The sequence below is a fragment of the Pseudorasbora parva genome, chromosome 24, assembly GCF_024679245.1.
Source record: "Pseudorasbora parva isolate DD20220531a chromosome 24, ASM2467924v1, whole genome shotgun sequence".
Lineage (NCBI taxonomy): Eukaryota > Metazoa > Chordata > Actinopteri > Cypriniformes > Gobionidae > Pseudorasbora > Pseudorasbora parva.
In genome coordinates, this window is record NC_090195.1 from 16,497,101 (window position 1) to 16,514,924 (window position 17,824).

At 38.6% G+C, this 17,824-nt stretch overlaps 1 protein-coding gene across 1 annotated transcript in view; it reads right to left on the minus strand.

Moving 5' to 3' along the window:
- prex2 (phosphatidylinositol-3,4,5-trisphosphate-dependent Rac exchange factor 2) overlaps positions 1-17,824 on the minus strand; it is a 207,234-nt gene that overhangs the window by 42,744 nt on the left and 146,666 nt on the right. Inside the window, exons 31-35 of the mRNA XM_067434938.1 lie at positions 14,256-14,297; positions 11,457-11,662; positions 7,264-7,366; positions 4,239-4,382; positions 3,960-4,074 (exon numbers count right to left, since the gene is read on the minus strand). Coding sequence (XP_067291039.1) covers positions 3,960-4,074; positions 4,239-4,382; positions 7,264-7,366; positions 11,457-11,662; positions 14,256-14,297 — 610 coding nt within the window. The remainder of the gene's footprint in view (positions 1-3,959; positions 4,075-4,238; positions 4,383-7,263; positions 7,367-11,456; positions 11,663-14,255; positions 14,298-17,824) is intronic.

Sequence of the window (17,824 nt, forward strand, 5' to 3'; positions counted from 1 at the left end):
TTACCCAACATGATCATCATCTTTGAGAGAAATTATGAAGGTGAATGCATATACAAACAAGCTCTCCGTTTAGGATTCGAGTAAATATAATCCAAGCTCCTTTGATGACGTGCATGATTACGTTACTGTTGTTCATCTGTCCATCATCGTCTAAAGCCCACCCTGATGATTTCATTGGTTCGAACAGTTTCTGTTCGGAGATAATTACTCCTCTATGGAGCAATCCCAGACCGAATTGCCCGACCTAAAAATGGTGTGGGCGGGGCTAAGTTCGGCTGGCATCCAGGCTAGTAGATAAGAGTAATGCAATTATATCGTGTACTTCCGTTCGGCCTAGCTCTTTCCCCTTGCACGTTAACCAAGTGCATGGATGCAGCTCTGGCTCTATTGAGACTTCAGGGTATCCGTGTGCTGAATTATATCGATGATATATCGATGGCTAATTCTGGCGCAGTCGTACAAGATGGCAGTTCGACATTGAGATGTCGTTCTAGCCCACATTCGGTGCTTCGGGCTGAGACTCAACACAAAGAAGAGCGTGTTGACGCCTTCCCAGAAGACCAGTTTTCTGGGGATAATATGGGATTTGATTTTGATGTGGGCACAATTGGCTCCTGTGCGAGTATGAATATTTGGAACAATATGGTAATTTATATTTCTAATAGAGGTAAATGGGAAAGATGGTTCTCTTTAGGTTTTAGAGCAATAATAAATTATAAGCAATATACTGTATTTTATTTAGCACTCTCTTCACGTTATGAATGTACTATTAAAATGAGCTACAGACCCTCTATCATTCAAATCATTACCAACATTAGTGCATGGGTCTGTGCGAGTCTTTGCAGTATAATACCAAATTGTAAATTAGCTCAGAATATGAACGGATTGAAGATGCAAAATGGTCAATACCATCAATCATTTAAAAAGGCTAAAAATGTAAAGAGCACAGTATACCTTGGCTTTGGTCTAACATGGGTCATTTTGTAGGATCTGCCAAGTTTAAATAAATAAATGTGCAATATAAGTGGTTAAAAGAACACCACAAAAAAGGACCATACTTCTAAAATCTGGCAATCCTATATTTGTCCTTTAGGGATTAAGATTACACTAACTTTATTTCTGTATTTCTCTTTCTGCCTCCACACCCCTCTTGTTCTTCTCTGTCTGCTCTCTGTTTACGTCTGCTCCACATTACACCAGAAGGCTCCCTGTCAATTCTTTTCATGCTTATCTGCACAGTTTTCTGAAACAGCCTGTCTTAATATGACCAAGCTGAATCACATTACCGAAAGGGCCTTCAACACCAGCATAAAAACATAAAAACACTCAGGTTTATGAGTCTACTTAATTATCCCCTTTGTTTGCTGTGTATTTACGCCCTGTGTTGTGTCCTGTTTAGTTGTCTGTTATTGTTAACTTATTGTTCACTAGTTTACTGGTAAAAATAAAATAAAAACTGCTGCATATAGATCCAGCTTCCTTTTTCATCTCTGCTGCAACCAGCATGTGACAGAATAACAGACCAATAAGATGAATATAGAGGCAGCTAAAAGAATCATCATCCTCTCGCAGGGGAACCAGTTTATAGGGAGGTACACACAGGTATTTCTGGACATATGCCATTGCGTCCTTTAGGGTGATGTCTACATATGTGTGCTTGGAAACAAGACTCTAGGGACTTTGGTACTCCTCAACAACAGTTCCCCATGCATGATCTCAGAGCTAGGAGGAGAGCAGCATGCCAGCTGCCAGTCCAGTGAGAGAAATTTCAGAGTCTGTTCCAGTGATAGAAATTCCAAACTCTGTTCGAGAGAGATAAGTTCCCGAGTCTGTTCCAGTGAGAGAGATTTCTGAGTCCGTTATGGTGGAAAACTGAAGAACAGTTTAACTGCTCAGGACAATCAAGGGACTCAAGATTAACCTTCACAATACAAAATGGATCATTGTGGTAACTTGTGGATCATCCAGGTAACAACACACAGTAGGGGTGTGACAAGATCCCGTGCATCGAGATCTCACAATACTAAAATGTGACGAGATTTCTCGTAGAGGTCAAAAGTTGTCTCGTCAGCATCATATTGTCATGACGGAGTGTGAGGGTGAAGATAGGATAATTAACTGCGTCCCAATTCGCCTACTTATACTACGACCGAAAAGTAAGTACTCTTTTTGTGGAAAAAAATTACATACTTTTGAGTGTGTGTAGCAGAAGAGTAGGCTATGCAAGCTTTGGGACCTAGTCATCTTTAACAGACTATATTGCTTAGTTGCGTGCATCCCATCACAGTTTAAACTGCCCTGTCAATCATCATCACAGTTAAAATCCTCCACATTCAATTATGTTATGCCTGATCGCTATTTTTAATTATATATTGAATTATATTGTATACATTTAATTACATTTATAATGTATAGTATATGTATTTAATATTGAATATGTTAAATGAACTTAATGAATATAATTATTAATAATATACATGGTAGTATACATTGAGGTATCAATGTTAAGTGGTCTCTTAATTTTTTTCAGAGCTGTATATAGAAATATACATATTTAACAAAATATAATTATTATATGTATATATATGACAATATGGCTTCCTTTGTCAACTAGCCATTTACACAACCCACTGACTAATCCATTTTAAAATTATATGGTTTTTACATCCCTAGACACTGTCCAAAAAAAAAGGCATGAAAATGCGGACAGCATGTTTAGATTTATAAAGACCAGCATCTAACACATAGACGTCTCATTGTCATATTCATATCGGAACAGTGACATTTTGAAAAAAGAGCGGATTTGCCTTATCCTCATTCAGTGTTCACACTTCACATTCAGTCGATACAAATGCATCAAGCCCAGCTTAAAATGCCAATACCAATGCTCAGATATCAAGGGTATGGAAAAGGCTCTGAAGGATTGTGTTATTAGTGGAATATACCGTAGATGGAGTTTTTTCAAAATGCCAGTATGCCAGAGAGCACAGTGTAGATAATTGTCAGCATTATACCTCGAATGTTGGCAAGCCAAACCAAAACAGTGTTTGCACATAATGAGACAATATTTCTTGAGTAACCCATCATACATTTTCCACTGGCCTCAAACCAAGCCAAAGCTATACTTGATCTCTGGTACAATTGGCAGGCTTGCTTCCATTCAAATCCCTACAGTAATATGCCCCTATGGCACGTGTAACACAATGAAACTTGGCTGACCTCAGCACACTGTAACCAATTACAGGCGAGATCTACACCAGATGCTTACCTTGTGTGCTATAAAGCAAACATCAGCTGCTCGGAGACCATGTTATTAGGGTCCTGCATGATGATTATTTTCCATAAACATATCAAATTCACTCATATTCTGAGTATCAGTGCTGATGTTCAGGGTTTGGAAACAACTTGCATGTTTCAACAGCCATCTTAATGTCCCAAGAGGCCTCTGAAAGACTAAAGGAACATGAAGCCGATATAAAACCCTGCTCAACAGATATCTGGAGTTAACTAGATGGGGATATTACTATAGTATACTGCAGCAATGTTCCTAGAATGCCTTCCCAGAATGTTTGGGCGCCCACATACTTTTGGCTGTTTAGTTTATCTGAGACATCAGTTGTGGCTATGAAATAAAGTCAGTTTTGACAGACTGATGAATTGAACTCATCTTGAGGTCTGGGGGCAAATTCATCTTCATCCCAACAAAAAAAATAAAAAAAACATTGTACAAACAGAGTAGCATAATCATAGGCAAAGAGCCAGATGTCTATATCTTTAAACTTGAACTCCACAGGGTAGAGATCCAACTGAGCAATAACTACTTCTTGAAATCTCTCACAATTCCCAACTCCACCTCATCAGGAAATACAATGACAGCTTTACACGTATGTATGAAGGTCTAGAAAGAAAATTGCAAAGTTTCAGAGCTGAAGTTAGACTGACAGGTGAAACAGACTTACCGGAGTCTCTTGTAGTACTGCTTGACCTTCTCCAGAGATCCAGCATTAATTTGAGCCTGATACTCCTCTACTGACACATTTTCTCTGTAATAATATCCCTCCATGCTCTCCAAGGCTATGAAAGAAAAAAATACATTTTTTCAGACATTTAGATATGTATTAGTTACATTATTATTATTTTTAAAAGTTGAGGTGATAACTGGCTTCACTTTGAAAGAGCATAATTCAGCACATTTTGGCACGCTTCAGGCCAACTATGTCCATTCAAACACATCGTACCCTGGGTGAACAGGACGGGGTAGATTTTGAAGCTACCACCGTGTCTTAGTCTCTGGGGTAACTGCTGGAAGTAGAACGCCTCCAGGTAAAAACAGACCTTCAAAGCCTGCCGTGTGCCCTCGACTTGGTATGAGATGGGCATGTCTGGAGAGAAAGACACAAAGCCATCAGCATGATGGAGACATGGATTTATGAATAAAATATTTTATGCAAACACACTGCCTCCAAGTGACTTTTTGAATACTGAAGTTAAGTATACAAACAATGCCACAATTGTAAGTATCAACAATAATAATGTTATAATTATTTCTGTTATAGCATTTAAAGGGTTACTTCAGTGATTAGCATATGGCTTTGTATCAGGAGAAACCCTGGAGTATATTCAAGTGATTGTGCTTTCCCCTCTCATATCCCCCTGAGATGAGAGATTTATGCATTTTATTTCTGGAAAAATTCCTCTCGTGACGCAAATTGACGATATTTGCGTCATCTTTGGAATGTTTGCCCACAGGCTAAAGACTACAGCCAGCAGAGGGAGCTATTTCCGCATGTTTTGAACCCGCACATGGGGGATGGGAGATCACACTCACAGCACAGCTCGCAGCTACAGGCATTCATTTAAACGGAAGCTGAGCAATGTCAGTGTTTTAACTTCTCAAATTAATTTCTATGAAAGTTAAGCTTCCAAAGGCATGAACTGAAAACGCGCCATACTGAACACGCGTTGTGAATGTATGCCGCGAATGTGGTCTCGATTACCTCAGCTCTCATCACGAGCTCATCAGCTCATTTATGACATTAAAAGTAATCTGACTCCTAATCTGAGTTAGTGCTGTGAGACTTACGCGGCGACTCGATCGTTATATTGCACAGACACGTTCAGTATTTAATTGCACTTTCAGGTTATATACAGCAATCCTTAAGTTAAATTTACTACTTTTTAATACCTTTTTTTCTACCTTCAGAATATTTTTTAAAACCATCACGACACTGAATTGCAAGTGTTAATCAGCGACCTTTCTATTATTTACACAGATTTTGACATATATAACATACAAAAAAGAACAGATTTAGAATCGACAGCAGGAGGAAATCTGTCATAGGTTATCATTCAGACACAGTAAAATACATCTCAACATTCACAAAGGTTGGTTCAGGAGAAGCATTACTGCATACACATTTGATTTCAATTAATAATTGGTAATTCAGCAATTAAATTATTTAGTGTTTTTTTTCCAACAACAAAACCTGAGCCAAATATTACATTTCTATAACTGTGATAAGTTGCTGAATTTAACAAAATACTAAAAACTAGTGCTGTCAATCGATTAAAAACTTTAACTAGATTAAATCACACATTTTTTTTCTGTGATTAATCGCAATTAATTGCAATAAAATGAAATGTTTTTGTACGTTTTTAATATATTTTTTAATATAATAATTTCACAGTTAATCAAATTAATGTAGAAACAACAAGACAGTATATTTTAAATACTTGTTTAAATGGCATCTTTTCATGAATGAAGGCCAGTATTACTGATATTAATACAGCTACTGATTTTTTATATTTCTTCAGGCTTCAAAAATCTTTAATAATAATAAACATTTTTTAATTTAAGTAAACTTAAAACAATGCTAACATAAACCCATAATAAATGTCATTACTCCTGCCCTTCCTGTCTTAACAGTTAGGAAATATACAGAAATTTTATAAAGTTATCAAAGTTATATGCAGTCTGCACTGCATAAACTATAAATTAAATAGTTAATCCTTATTGAAGCTACAAAAGTTATTTAGTCAAGAGCAGCGAGTCATTTTCTCTGTTCCTGTTATTTCTCTGTTATTGGCTGCTGTCCCTTTAAGAGCAGACAGACACGCGGATCTCACTGACTGTCTATGGATCGCGCCTCATTCTCTCACAACTCTTTTTGTTCATTTTAGACTTTATAAAAATAATTTAAGATTGCTCTTATGTGAATAGTCGTTGAAGATATGCCTTGAAGCAAGTCTAAAATAAAACGTAAGCCAGCCACTTCTGTTGAGCGCACAGTGTTCTGAGATGATGCCGAACGACCACTGAATATGACGTCAGCATCAAACATACGTTGAGACCGAGATGAAAGATCTTTGATTATATGCCAAAGCCAATATTTAAACGAACTAACGCGAACACAGATAGAATTTCAATCAGAATAGGACACCTTATAGTATGAAAAAATAATACCTAATTTGGAAAAAAATAATACCTCTGAGACCACATTTAACACTTTTAATGGCCTTAAATTCGACAATTTTGATTTATCACTTTTTAATACTTTTTAAAACCCCGCGGACACCCTGACTTTCTGAACTTAGTTACTGTAATCCAGTAGTGGTAGCTTTAGGAATGGCCTCACAGGGCAGCGAAGCATTCTGGGAATTGTAGTCTTTCATCCCCATGAGACAAAAATACATTTTCTGTCTTTTCTCAGTCTAGAAGGCACCAAATTCCAAAATAATTTCACATTTCTACTACATTAATGACCCAGTTTAAATACAGATTCATCTTTCCAGCGCTGAAGTAACCCTTTATTGATATGAAATTACAGTTTATTTAATAATTTATATTTTATATAAAATTAAAATTAAATTAAATAAAAAAACATCTATAAATATACAGATAAATATTTTATATAAAACTATGTGAACACTTTGGATGCTTAAAAAAATGCTTATTAATCACATTAATATGGATATGTTGCACTAATAGTTATCAACTGAAAAGTGTCCAAATATATGAAAAATACACATCATTTTAATAGAAATATATATTTACGGAGCAAAAAACTGTTTTGTGTGTGATATAAATTTTATATAAATGCCACTTGATTTTATATTTCGATATATAATGCTAAGACATGAATATATTTTAAGTGTGGTTTAGGTGTTCAAATACCTTTTAGGTAAATTTATACAAGTAAATTTAGCTTACCGTAATATTAGTTCCTGTTTAAAAAGGAAGTTTAATTTTTAAGGAGTACTCACTAGCAACAAGAGGCTCTCCTTCAAACTGCCGGAAGTAAAAGCTGACCTTCTCCAGGTCTATGAGAGCAACTTGTGTATCTTCTAGCATGGCCTGCTCATCAGTCTAAAGAAAAAACGACATAAAAGTGCAAAACCATTACTAAACTCAATACTATAAACATCCTCTGATTTGAATATGTATGCATGTGTTTAATGAGAAAGTGTGTTGAAGTTCTGATATAATATATTTTTTTAAAAGTGGTGGGGGGTTGTGGCGTGCTTGGGTAGAGATACAAAATACCAATATAACTTCCTGCAGACACACTAAGGAGAAGAAGCAGAGGAATTCATCTTTTCTTCATCTTCTGTTCTATTCATTCTCTATATCTTCTGCCTGCATACACACAGTATGCCCGTGGCTGCAGATGAGACCATCCACATACAAATCTGAACAAGTCTGGTGTGAGAATTGGGGGACCAGTCCTCACGCATCTGAAAGCGACACCTCTGTCTGATACGTGGGCTGACTCTCTCGAAGATTCCCATGTGCCAGATGCCACAATCCCTTCATCTGGGGGCCTACAAAAGCTGCCAAGCGATATCATGTCAAGAAATTACCTACGGGTTGCTCGCTGCCGCCTGCTCTCCTTCCCTTGAGTGTGTTCGGGGGTGGAGGGGGAAGAGCGTGCTGCGGAGATAAGACTAAAGTCTCAAACGCTGGGAATCTTCATTTTACATGAAGGTCTTGTCTCAGCCTGACTAAATGCTTGTCTGTCTCTTCTTGACATATATTGCATCTAAACTTACTGCTGTATCTTTTTATATTCCTAAAATAAAAATTACAAGTTACTACCCAGCTAACGGGGAACAGAAAATTCTAGCAAGGCTTTCTAAAAGTTATGATAATACATTCTTCCAGTAACGTTACTCATACTTCCCTCTGGTTATTTTGACCTGAAACTCATTTAAAAAAAAAATTGTTGTCTTTTTTTTTATTTGTATTATTTTGTCGCACTTGAAGCACGAATACACAATTTTTTTTTTTTTACTGGATTCAAGGGGTTTTGTGTGTGACATTGACATTTAAAAAAAGTAACAAATCTTTCCCTTGTGGGTCAATTTGACCTCCTTAGGAATTAATGGAATGCGAAGAATGCTTCAGTACAGATTGCTCAAAATTCAAACTAAAAATGTCAAAATGTTACCAAAAGATTATTTTATAATGTCTACGTGTGTATCTGATTCTGAATGCATTGTATACTGAAGAGAAATGACTTTAGGACCCTGTGGAACAGATCATTTGCTCCATATAGATCTATAAGGCAATGTTATTATTTTCCACAAGAGGTCAGTAAAGACACCCATGTTTGAGCTGAATTAAAAGGGTTATGCATGAAATTGTGCGTTATTTTGAATTTAAGTTGAAATAATGTAAAGAATGTGCTTAAATTATTATTTATTTAAATAAAAAAACTCCCACAAAAAACTTAAAATTTAATGAAATTAAAGGGTTACTTCAGCGATTAGCATATGGCTTTGTATCAGTAAAACCCTTGAGTATAATCAAATAATTGTGTTTGCCCCCCTCATATCCCCCTGAGACAAGAGATTTATGGATTTTAATTCTGGAAAAAAATCCTCCCGTGACGCAAATTGGCGATATTGGCGTCATCTTTGGAATGTTTGGCCAAAGGCAAAAGACTACAGCCAGCAGAGGGAGCCATTTCCTCATGTTTTCAACTCGCCCATGGGGGATGGGAGATCACACTCACAGCACAGCTGGCAGCTACAGGTATTAATTTAAACGGATACTAAGCAATGTCAGTGTTTTAACTTAAGAAAGTTAAGCTTCCAAAGGCATGAACTGAAAACGTGCCAGACTGAACACGCGTTTTGAATGTATGCCGCGAATGTGGTCGCGATTACCTCAGCTCTCATCACGAGAGCTCATCAGCTCATTTATGACATTAAATGTAATCTGACTCCTGCAGCGTTAGTGCTGTGAGACTCATGCGGCGACTCGATCGTTATATTGAACAGACACGTTCAGTATTTAATTGTAGTGTTCTCAAACTCAGTCACAGTAATCCAGTAGCGGTGGCTTTGGGAATGGCCTCACAGGGCAGCGAAGCATTCTGGGAATTGTAGTCTTTCATCCCCATGAGACAAAAATACATTTTCTGTCTTTTCTCAGTCTAGAAGGCACCAAATTCAAATTAAATAAATAAATAAATAATAATAAAAAATAATAAAAATTCACATTTCTACTACATTACTGACCCAGTTTAAATACAGATTCATCTTCCCAGCGCTGAAGTAACCCTTTAAGTATAATTTTAGGGTTTCGGGTCATTTTGATCCACGAGGGAAGGATTTGTCACAAAGTGTGAAGAACATTTGATTGAAGTTTTCTGTTCTTTAATAACATTCTTAAAATGCATAATTATATTTATACATCAGTTTTTTCTTTTTTTTACATTCAGAAAACAAACAAAAAATAATGTTTTCATGTCTTAATGGGAACGTTGGCAACATGTTCTTAAAACATATTTTTGCTAGCTGAGTAATGCATTCTTCCAACGGAAGATAGAAAGTCATACAGGCTTGGAACGACACTAGAGTAGGTCAAATATGTCAGAATTGTAATTTCTGGATGAAATATTCCTTTAAATATGAACAGCAAGAAAAAAAATCGTCTATTGAAAAACATTCATATTTTACCTCTGCCATAAAGTGACTCTAGGTGCAAATAAATCTTTCACATAAAGAACATCCCCAGGCACACAAATAAAGAAATGTAATCCTCTGGCCTCAATCACAGCCAGGTGAAATCTGATCTGGAGTCAAAGCCAGAGACAGAAACACTTTACAAGACATGATAATCCTGCATTATACCCTGGTCTGCCGGGATGCCCGCAGATTGTGTAAATTGCCAGTGTTTGGGAGAACACTCATGGCTACAGTCATCAATTCAATAAGACAGCAAACTCCACTGAGTCACAATACACAGACGTGGATCTGACCTTGCAGCTGGTTGCGGTAAACAAAAAGCAGATGTAATCTGCAGGGAGGAGGACAAACGAATGAAGAAAGTAGCTCAGGGATATTGTTGGTTTCTCCACACAGTTTTCTGTTAAATGAAGAGTTATCTCACTCATTAAATGCATAAAATAATTTAGTCATCTGACTTTAGGGCAGATGTTAAGTAGAAGCTATGTTCTATGTTCTGTACTGATCTTCACAGCCATTAAAAGAAATCCTCACAACAACCATAGTGCATCAAAAATCATTGAAAATAGAAATGTTTATATATTATTATATGTGTAATATATATATATATATATATATATATATATATATATGATGACTATATACTGTGTATATATGTGTGTGTGTGTGTGTGTGTGTGTGTGTGTGTGGTGTGTGTATGTGTGTGTGGTGTGTGTATGTATGTGTGGTGTGTGTGTATGTATGTATGTATGTATGTATATATGTATATGTATATATATATATATATATATATATATATATATATATATATATATATATATATATATATATATATATATATATATATATATATATATATATATATATATATATACATACATACATACATACACACCACACACACATACACACACCACACACATGTGTGTATGTATGTATGTATGTATGTATGTATGTATGTATATATGTATATGTATATGTATATGTATGTATATATATATATATATATATATATATATATATATATATATATATATATATATATATTTATACATACATACATACATACACACACACCACACATACATACACACACCACACATACATACACACCACACACACACACACACACACACACACACACACACACACACACACACACACATATATATATACACAGTATATAGCCATCATTTTATGAACTCATATTTCACATCACTCTCATGGCTTATTGCTTTAACAACTACATCTTTACAGGCTATACGCATCATCACAGACACAAAACCCCATAATGTTGTAACTAAGAAGGCTGTGATAAATCCTGGGCTGTGAGATGTTGGCCACATTGAGCAGGATTTTGACAAACATTCGAGTGCCATGCATGGCCTTCGATCTAAAATATATCCGACCCAAAGGAGGATGTCAGGCTAGAAAGGCTAGTGAGGCTTATTTTAAGCCCACTGACCATGGCAGCAGGTACTCACCAAGTTGGGGGAAAGCAGGGATTGGAAATGGAACAGAAGACCAGCGGACGAGATCTGCTCCAGCCAGCTGCGACTGGCTTCCTGGCTTTCACTCTCAGAGCCGAGAGCTTGATTTAACACAGCCAACAACTGCTCTGAGAAAGAGCAAACCGCCGCCACCAGACTCTGACTGAACACCATATCCCTCCTCAGCTGAATCTCTGAGTCTGTGTGTGTTTGAGAGAGAGAGAGAGAGAGTTAGCTTAGTAAACTGTAGTGTATGGTCATTCCTGGATGATGCCTTTGCATCTCAGTCAAAATTAATAAATATTCTAAACTATTATTATTTTTTAGTCTTCATATTATGTTTAGTGTTCAGAGACTAAATTCAGAACCAGCCATGGCTCATCTGAAGAGCCACACCAAAATATTAATCCAAAACCTAGACCTCTATATATCCTGAATTAATTAGCCTGGTTAAAACCAGACCATTCTCAGTAGTAACTGAAAGCTTCATAGACAAATCATTTCCAAAGGGGCGTCAACAACAAACGATACCGTATGCAGAGCGACAAAGAAAAGTCTGAGACAGCAATTCTCTGTTTGTGGGTTTGAGGACGATGTTGCAATGGCTTCTGACGACTTTTGCCGTTGTTGTAAAATAAATATGATAATAGCTGGTCTCCGTCGCCACTCCATCAACTCGTTGTAAGGCAGTTTTATTGCGATTAGAATGCGATTTGCAATATTTTAAAAAAATAAAATACTATTGATGAGTCTTTGGAAAATTGTGTCTCACAAACTTGATTCAAATTCAGCCATTTCAGATGTGTTAGAACATTTTCAGACGTGAGCATGGTTACGCTAGTTATTTATTTACAATGTTTACATGACTACCAGATCTAGTCTGAGGAAATAAGCACAGAAAGGTCAGATACAGAGCTGCTGTGTGGTGTGCACATGATCACACTCCCCATCCCTTATCAAAGTAGCCGGTGTGATCCACATCTGGTAGCCGAGTGTTGTTCTTTGCTCGTGTTTTAACAAAAAGGAAAAGTTTAAATTGCTCAAACAGATGCGATAGTTGATTAAAACGAGTGATGTTCCACGGCGGCAAGCATCATAGTAATGTACAAAATCTGCTTCACCGTCACTGTGCTGTAGTCATCGTGTAAAGCCCGCCCCAACAGTTCTGATTGTTGCCGCGATTTCGACAGATTAGAAATGGGCTCTTTGTCAGACTACTTTCAGAGCAAATCTAAATTTGCCGGAAGTTGTCTGGGTTTTCCCAGGCTATGATTAAATAGTAAATTGTACAGCATTCTGTTTTTGTAACAAATATTTTCACATTATCTAGACTATTTTAAGCCGTAAAGTGAGCAGGATATATTAACATTTTACATATGGGTTTTGGCGACATGTATTATGATACAATAATACCATAGACAGTAAAAGAAATGGACACAGCGATCCCATAGACTTCAATGGTGAAAAGTGAAGTCAATTAGAAGCACTCACTTCCTGATGTCCGAGCGTACTGCGCAGCCTTAGACTGAGCTTGACGACGTAGATGTGACGTCAGCAACCTGTCTGACAGTTGTAAGTCTTCTAGTAGTTGTGGAAAGTGAAAGCTGAATCACGTTTAAATGTTTTGTCCTGTTGCTTTTGGCTCACTATGGGCTTCTCCCCATGCTTCTCCCTTGACTCAATCGGACTTTATGTCTCCACGTCCCCCCGACTGCCTCATAGACAGTAAAAGATTTCCTGCGAGCATCTCCTCCTCTCTATATGGTAATTTCTCTACTGTGCGACAGAGTCGCGTTGGTTATGCTTATTTTTGTAAGATACAAAGTAATGGAGCCTTTTTTACATTGTCATGTTTCTTTAGAAATAAACAATGGACAAATGGAGTCTTTAAACACCTAAGAGGTAAAGTTATTCGCTGTCAAAGTGACGCCAAAATAAATGGGGGTGAATGGAATGCTAACAGCTGGTGATGGTTTGGTTAGCAATGGCTTCCCCTATGGGAGGTATGCCCCCTTGAATAATATGGATGCCTGAGCCCTCCTCAGCTCTACAGCGCCCCACAATTATCCCAATGAAAATCTGTGGTAATACTGCAGCGTGCTCTAACTGATAGCCATTGGGGCAGATATCAGACTGTATTTTCACTACTTGTTCCTGTCAATCATCATTAGAGAGCAACATTCAGGTTAAATAACGCAAGGATTTTGGACACAAAAGTGTGTCTCATGTGTTCAGTGATTAGAACATAAAGCTTAAAAAATGTTTCTCATAACTAGCACTAAGACCCAGAATCTGGCCAACTGAAATTTACAGCCAGGAGCCGCTACTGATCAGAACAAAAGAGTGCGGAAAAATGATCTGAAGATACATTAAACAATCTTCTCACTTCCAAATGAACTCAAAACACATTAGACTCCATAACAAAAGGCTGCTCTTTTAGCTGCATTTTCTATAACCTTGAGAAACTGTGTTTTTGTATTAAATACTATTTCGTGAAGGGGTTTACAGATGTCTCTGAGGGCTCTGCTCATGTGGATAATTTTTCTCGAAGGATGCTGAGCTGCTGTTTCAGGTGTAAGAGAACTGCTGTGTGGAGGAATTCTCGATTCAGAGTCATTTATTCAGGGTGACCTCAAAAGACTGCCTACTGTTTGGTGTGACAGATTATAGTGCATAAGATATGAATAAGTGTGTGTTGGACAGACCGTAAATGATAAATGTTCATTATGTGTCATGTATATTTATAGTATCTGAAGAATATGCCCAAGTGAATTTGCTTTAATCGACACCCACCTGTGTATTGCAGTAGGACCAACAGTAGCCGTGTTTTCACCTCTGAGAGAACATAAAGAGCAGTGTCAATCATTAAATAAGTTCACTTAATAAAAATCAGTGCATGCTCAGTTCAGTCTCCTTAGCTTCAGATTTAGCATATTTCACAACTGGTTAAATGGATGATGAAAATAAGACGCAAGTGAAGTGAAGTGATAAAATAAAAAATAAATAGAATAATAAAAGTAAAAATTACCCATTGATTGTAGCAATTCTGGTTATTATTATTACTAAAGTTAATATTTCCTTTTCTGCTGTATATAGTGAAGTGAATAAGTTGCAGATTTTTTCATTAAAATACTAGACAGAGAATTGGCATAATTGGTGACTCGTCACGGAAACCAGGGACACAAGTCGGCAGCACTACTTGCAAGCAAAATGAGAAAGAAGTGTTTTGTTTTGTTTTCAAAATAGGTGATTTTTGCAGAATCCGTAAGTTGAGATCACGAAGACGTCTCTCCGTGTTTGAGTTAGCAGTATTGGTGTATTTAAAAGCACACATTTTGAGTTTGAAATCACCTTGTTATTGCCCGCTATCCAAGGGAAGCATGCTAATTATTTATGCAGCGCTCTAGCCGGCTCTAGATGATATCAAAATTCAATGAAGATGGACGGCGCAAAAATTCTCGCAGACGAGTTGAACCGTGGCAGCTACATCGAAAATGTTTTGTTTGGAATGCGAGACGCCCAGTGGGCTGCTTTTGGTAAGCAGAACTGGCGCTTCGGGATGAACCGATGCTGGTAATCCTTCGACAGCCGGATGCTTATGAACAAGCGCTCACTGATTCTGAAGACGATCTGTGCGATGATGAAAGCTGCATAATAAGACTGAATAATATCCCTAATCTACAACTGAGCAAAAATGAAGAATGTATTGGACTGGTGTCAGACGAGTCGGACCGTAAGATATCAGAGGCTTTATTGATAGTAACATTTGATGGGGATAAAGACAGAGAAATGGTGAAAATTTGTAACTTTTTGACTACACCAGGAGAAAAGAGAACTCTCTGCATGGTAGACAGTCTTGTAGCTAGAAACTTTCTCCAGACATTATGTACAAGATACAGCTGGATTCTTGAGTAGCGGAAAAAGAGTGGCAGGACATGTAAATTATTGGACATTTAGAGGCAAACAGATGCACAGTAAAAACTTTGGAGATGGTTACATCCGCAAAAAAGACCCGGACAAACAGAAAGTGTGCCCAAACGAGTTTCCAAAACATCAAAGTTTGTCGTTTTGTGTTCATTCTAAGAACACATACACATTATTTAATGTTTAGACCTTCCCATACCTACCTATTGTTATTAATTTTAATTGTAATCGTTAGCATCGTATAACTTGGCAAAAAAAAAACATTACTATAATGGGCTTTTAGAAGGCAATTGCCATCCTTTATTATTAATAGTATGCGGTCCGATTTTTCCCGTTGCGTTTGTCGGTACTATGCACTGAGATTAATGAGATGTAAATGAGCCCTATTGTCACTCCCAGCTGGTGAAAACAGGTGAGAACTGCACAATCGTTAGAGGCCGTTTTCTCCAGTTTAAACTACATTCAAATGGCCACAACTTCTCCAACTTACACTTTCAGACACTGTGAATAACTCAAAATGCCCCAGAATCAACATGTATCCCTACTTTGTGTGATTGGTCACAATTCCAGATTCACTATTTTTTTTTTTTTTAAATAAATAAATAAATATATAAAATAAAACAAAATAAAATAAAAATAAATAAATAGTTTTGCCCATTGATAGTAGCAATTCTGGTTATTAATATTATTATTATTATTAATAATAAAATAAATATATAATTTTCTGCTGTATATAGTGAAGTGAATAAGTAATAATTGAATAAGTGTAAAATACTATACAGAGAATTGGCATAACGTCTCGGTTACGTATGTAACCCTCGTTCCCTGAGGAGGGAACGGAGACGTAACGTCAGTGACTGACGAATGGGGGTTTCGCTTAGAAGCCTGTCATCTCCGAGACTAGAAAGCGCCCAATGGCAGTGCCAATGCCATGGGCATGCGAGATTTGCATGCGTAACTCCGCCTACCCACGTGGGTATATAAGGAAGTAGCTGGCATCATCGCATTATGTTTTACCTGCTGAGGAGCCAAGTTGAACTCCGTTCCAGCGGTACAGCGGATGTGGCAAAGGGACGTTACGTCTCCGTTCCCTCCTCAGGGAACGAGGGTTACATACGTAACCGAGACGTTCCCTTTCGTTCAGTCACTCCGACGTAACGTCAGTGACTGACGAATGGGGGTCCCAATGCAATAACGCCACTCGGCTGTCTTCCAGTGCCCTGCGCAAGCGTGAGAACCCTGATGCAAGTTAGGACGGTCAAAGGCCTCTACTTAACGCAGGAATACCAAGGTACACTGGGAGGCATATTCCAAGAGGAGATATGCGCCAAGATGCCTACCCGTAGGGAGGACTAGGAATACACGTATGACCCCGGAGGGCTGCATACGGAAGATCACTGGGGTACCAGCCGAAGGTGGATTTTTAACCCCAGGGGGTGGCAAGGTTGCCAAGGGAATACACCCGCTCAGGGAGGCTTACGGTGGAAATACACATGTGGGGGTCGCCGGAAGGGAACCATGCACATGGGGCACCTGGCCGGACACGAGTGTCTGGACTAAGGGCAGACTTACTGGCGTCGGCGTCGTCAGTGCTGGAGGAGCTCAGGGCTCTCGGGGAACTCACCTGAGAAGAATATCGCACGTATCCAGTCCGTGGAGTGGAATGGCGAGCAAGCGAAGACACCTGAGCCAATCCATTACCGGCCACTTGTAGAGGCGAGTACATAGTCGGATACAGGCTCCACTCGGAGGTTATAAAACCTGGCGAATGTGTTTGGTGTCGCCCAGCCTGCAGCTCTGCAGATGTCTGTCAGCGGAGCGCCATGTGCTAACGCCCAAGAGGAGGCCACACTCCGGGTGGAATGGGCCCTGACCCCAAGGGGACATGGGCGTCCCTGCTGCTGGTAAGCCAAAACAATGGTGTCCACTATCCAGTGAGACAGCCTTTGCTTTGAGAGAGCCTTCCCTTTCAGCTTCCCACCATAACAGACAAAGAGCTGGTCTGAGGTCCTGAAACACTGCGTCCTGTCTACGTAAGCGCGAAGGGCGCGTACTGGACAGAGCAGTGCCAAGGCTGGGTCTGCCTCCTCCAAAGGCAGCGCTTGCAGGTTCACCACCTGGTCTCTGAACGGAGTGGTGGGAACCTTGGGCACATATCCAGGCCGGGGTCTCAGGATCACGTGAGAGTCGGCCGGCCCGAATTCCAGGCACGCTTCGTCAACCGAAAATGCCTGCAGGTCCCCTACCCTCTTGATGGAGGCCAGTGCGGTCAGGAGCGCTGTCTTCATAGACAAGAACTTAACATCTACTGACCGCAAAGGCTCAAATGGGGCCCTCTGCAGAGCACTTAGAACTACTGAGAGGTCCCAAGAGGGTACGAGAGGAGCACGAGGAGGATGTAGTCTCCTCGCACCCCTCAGGACCCTGATGACCAGGTC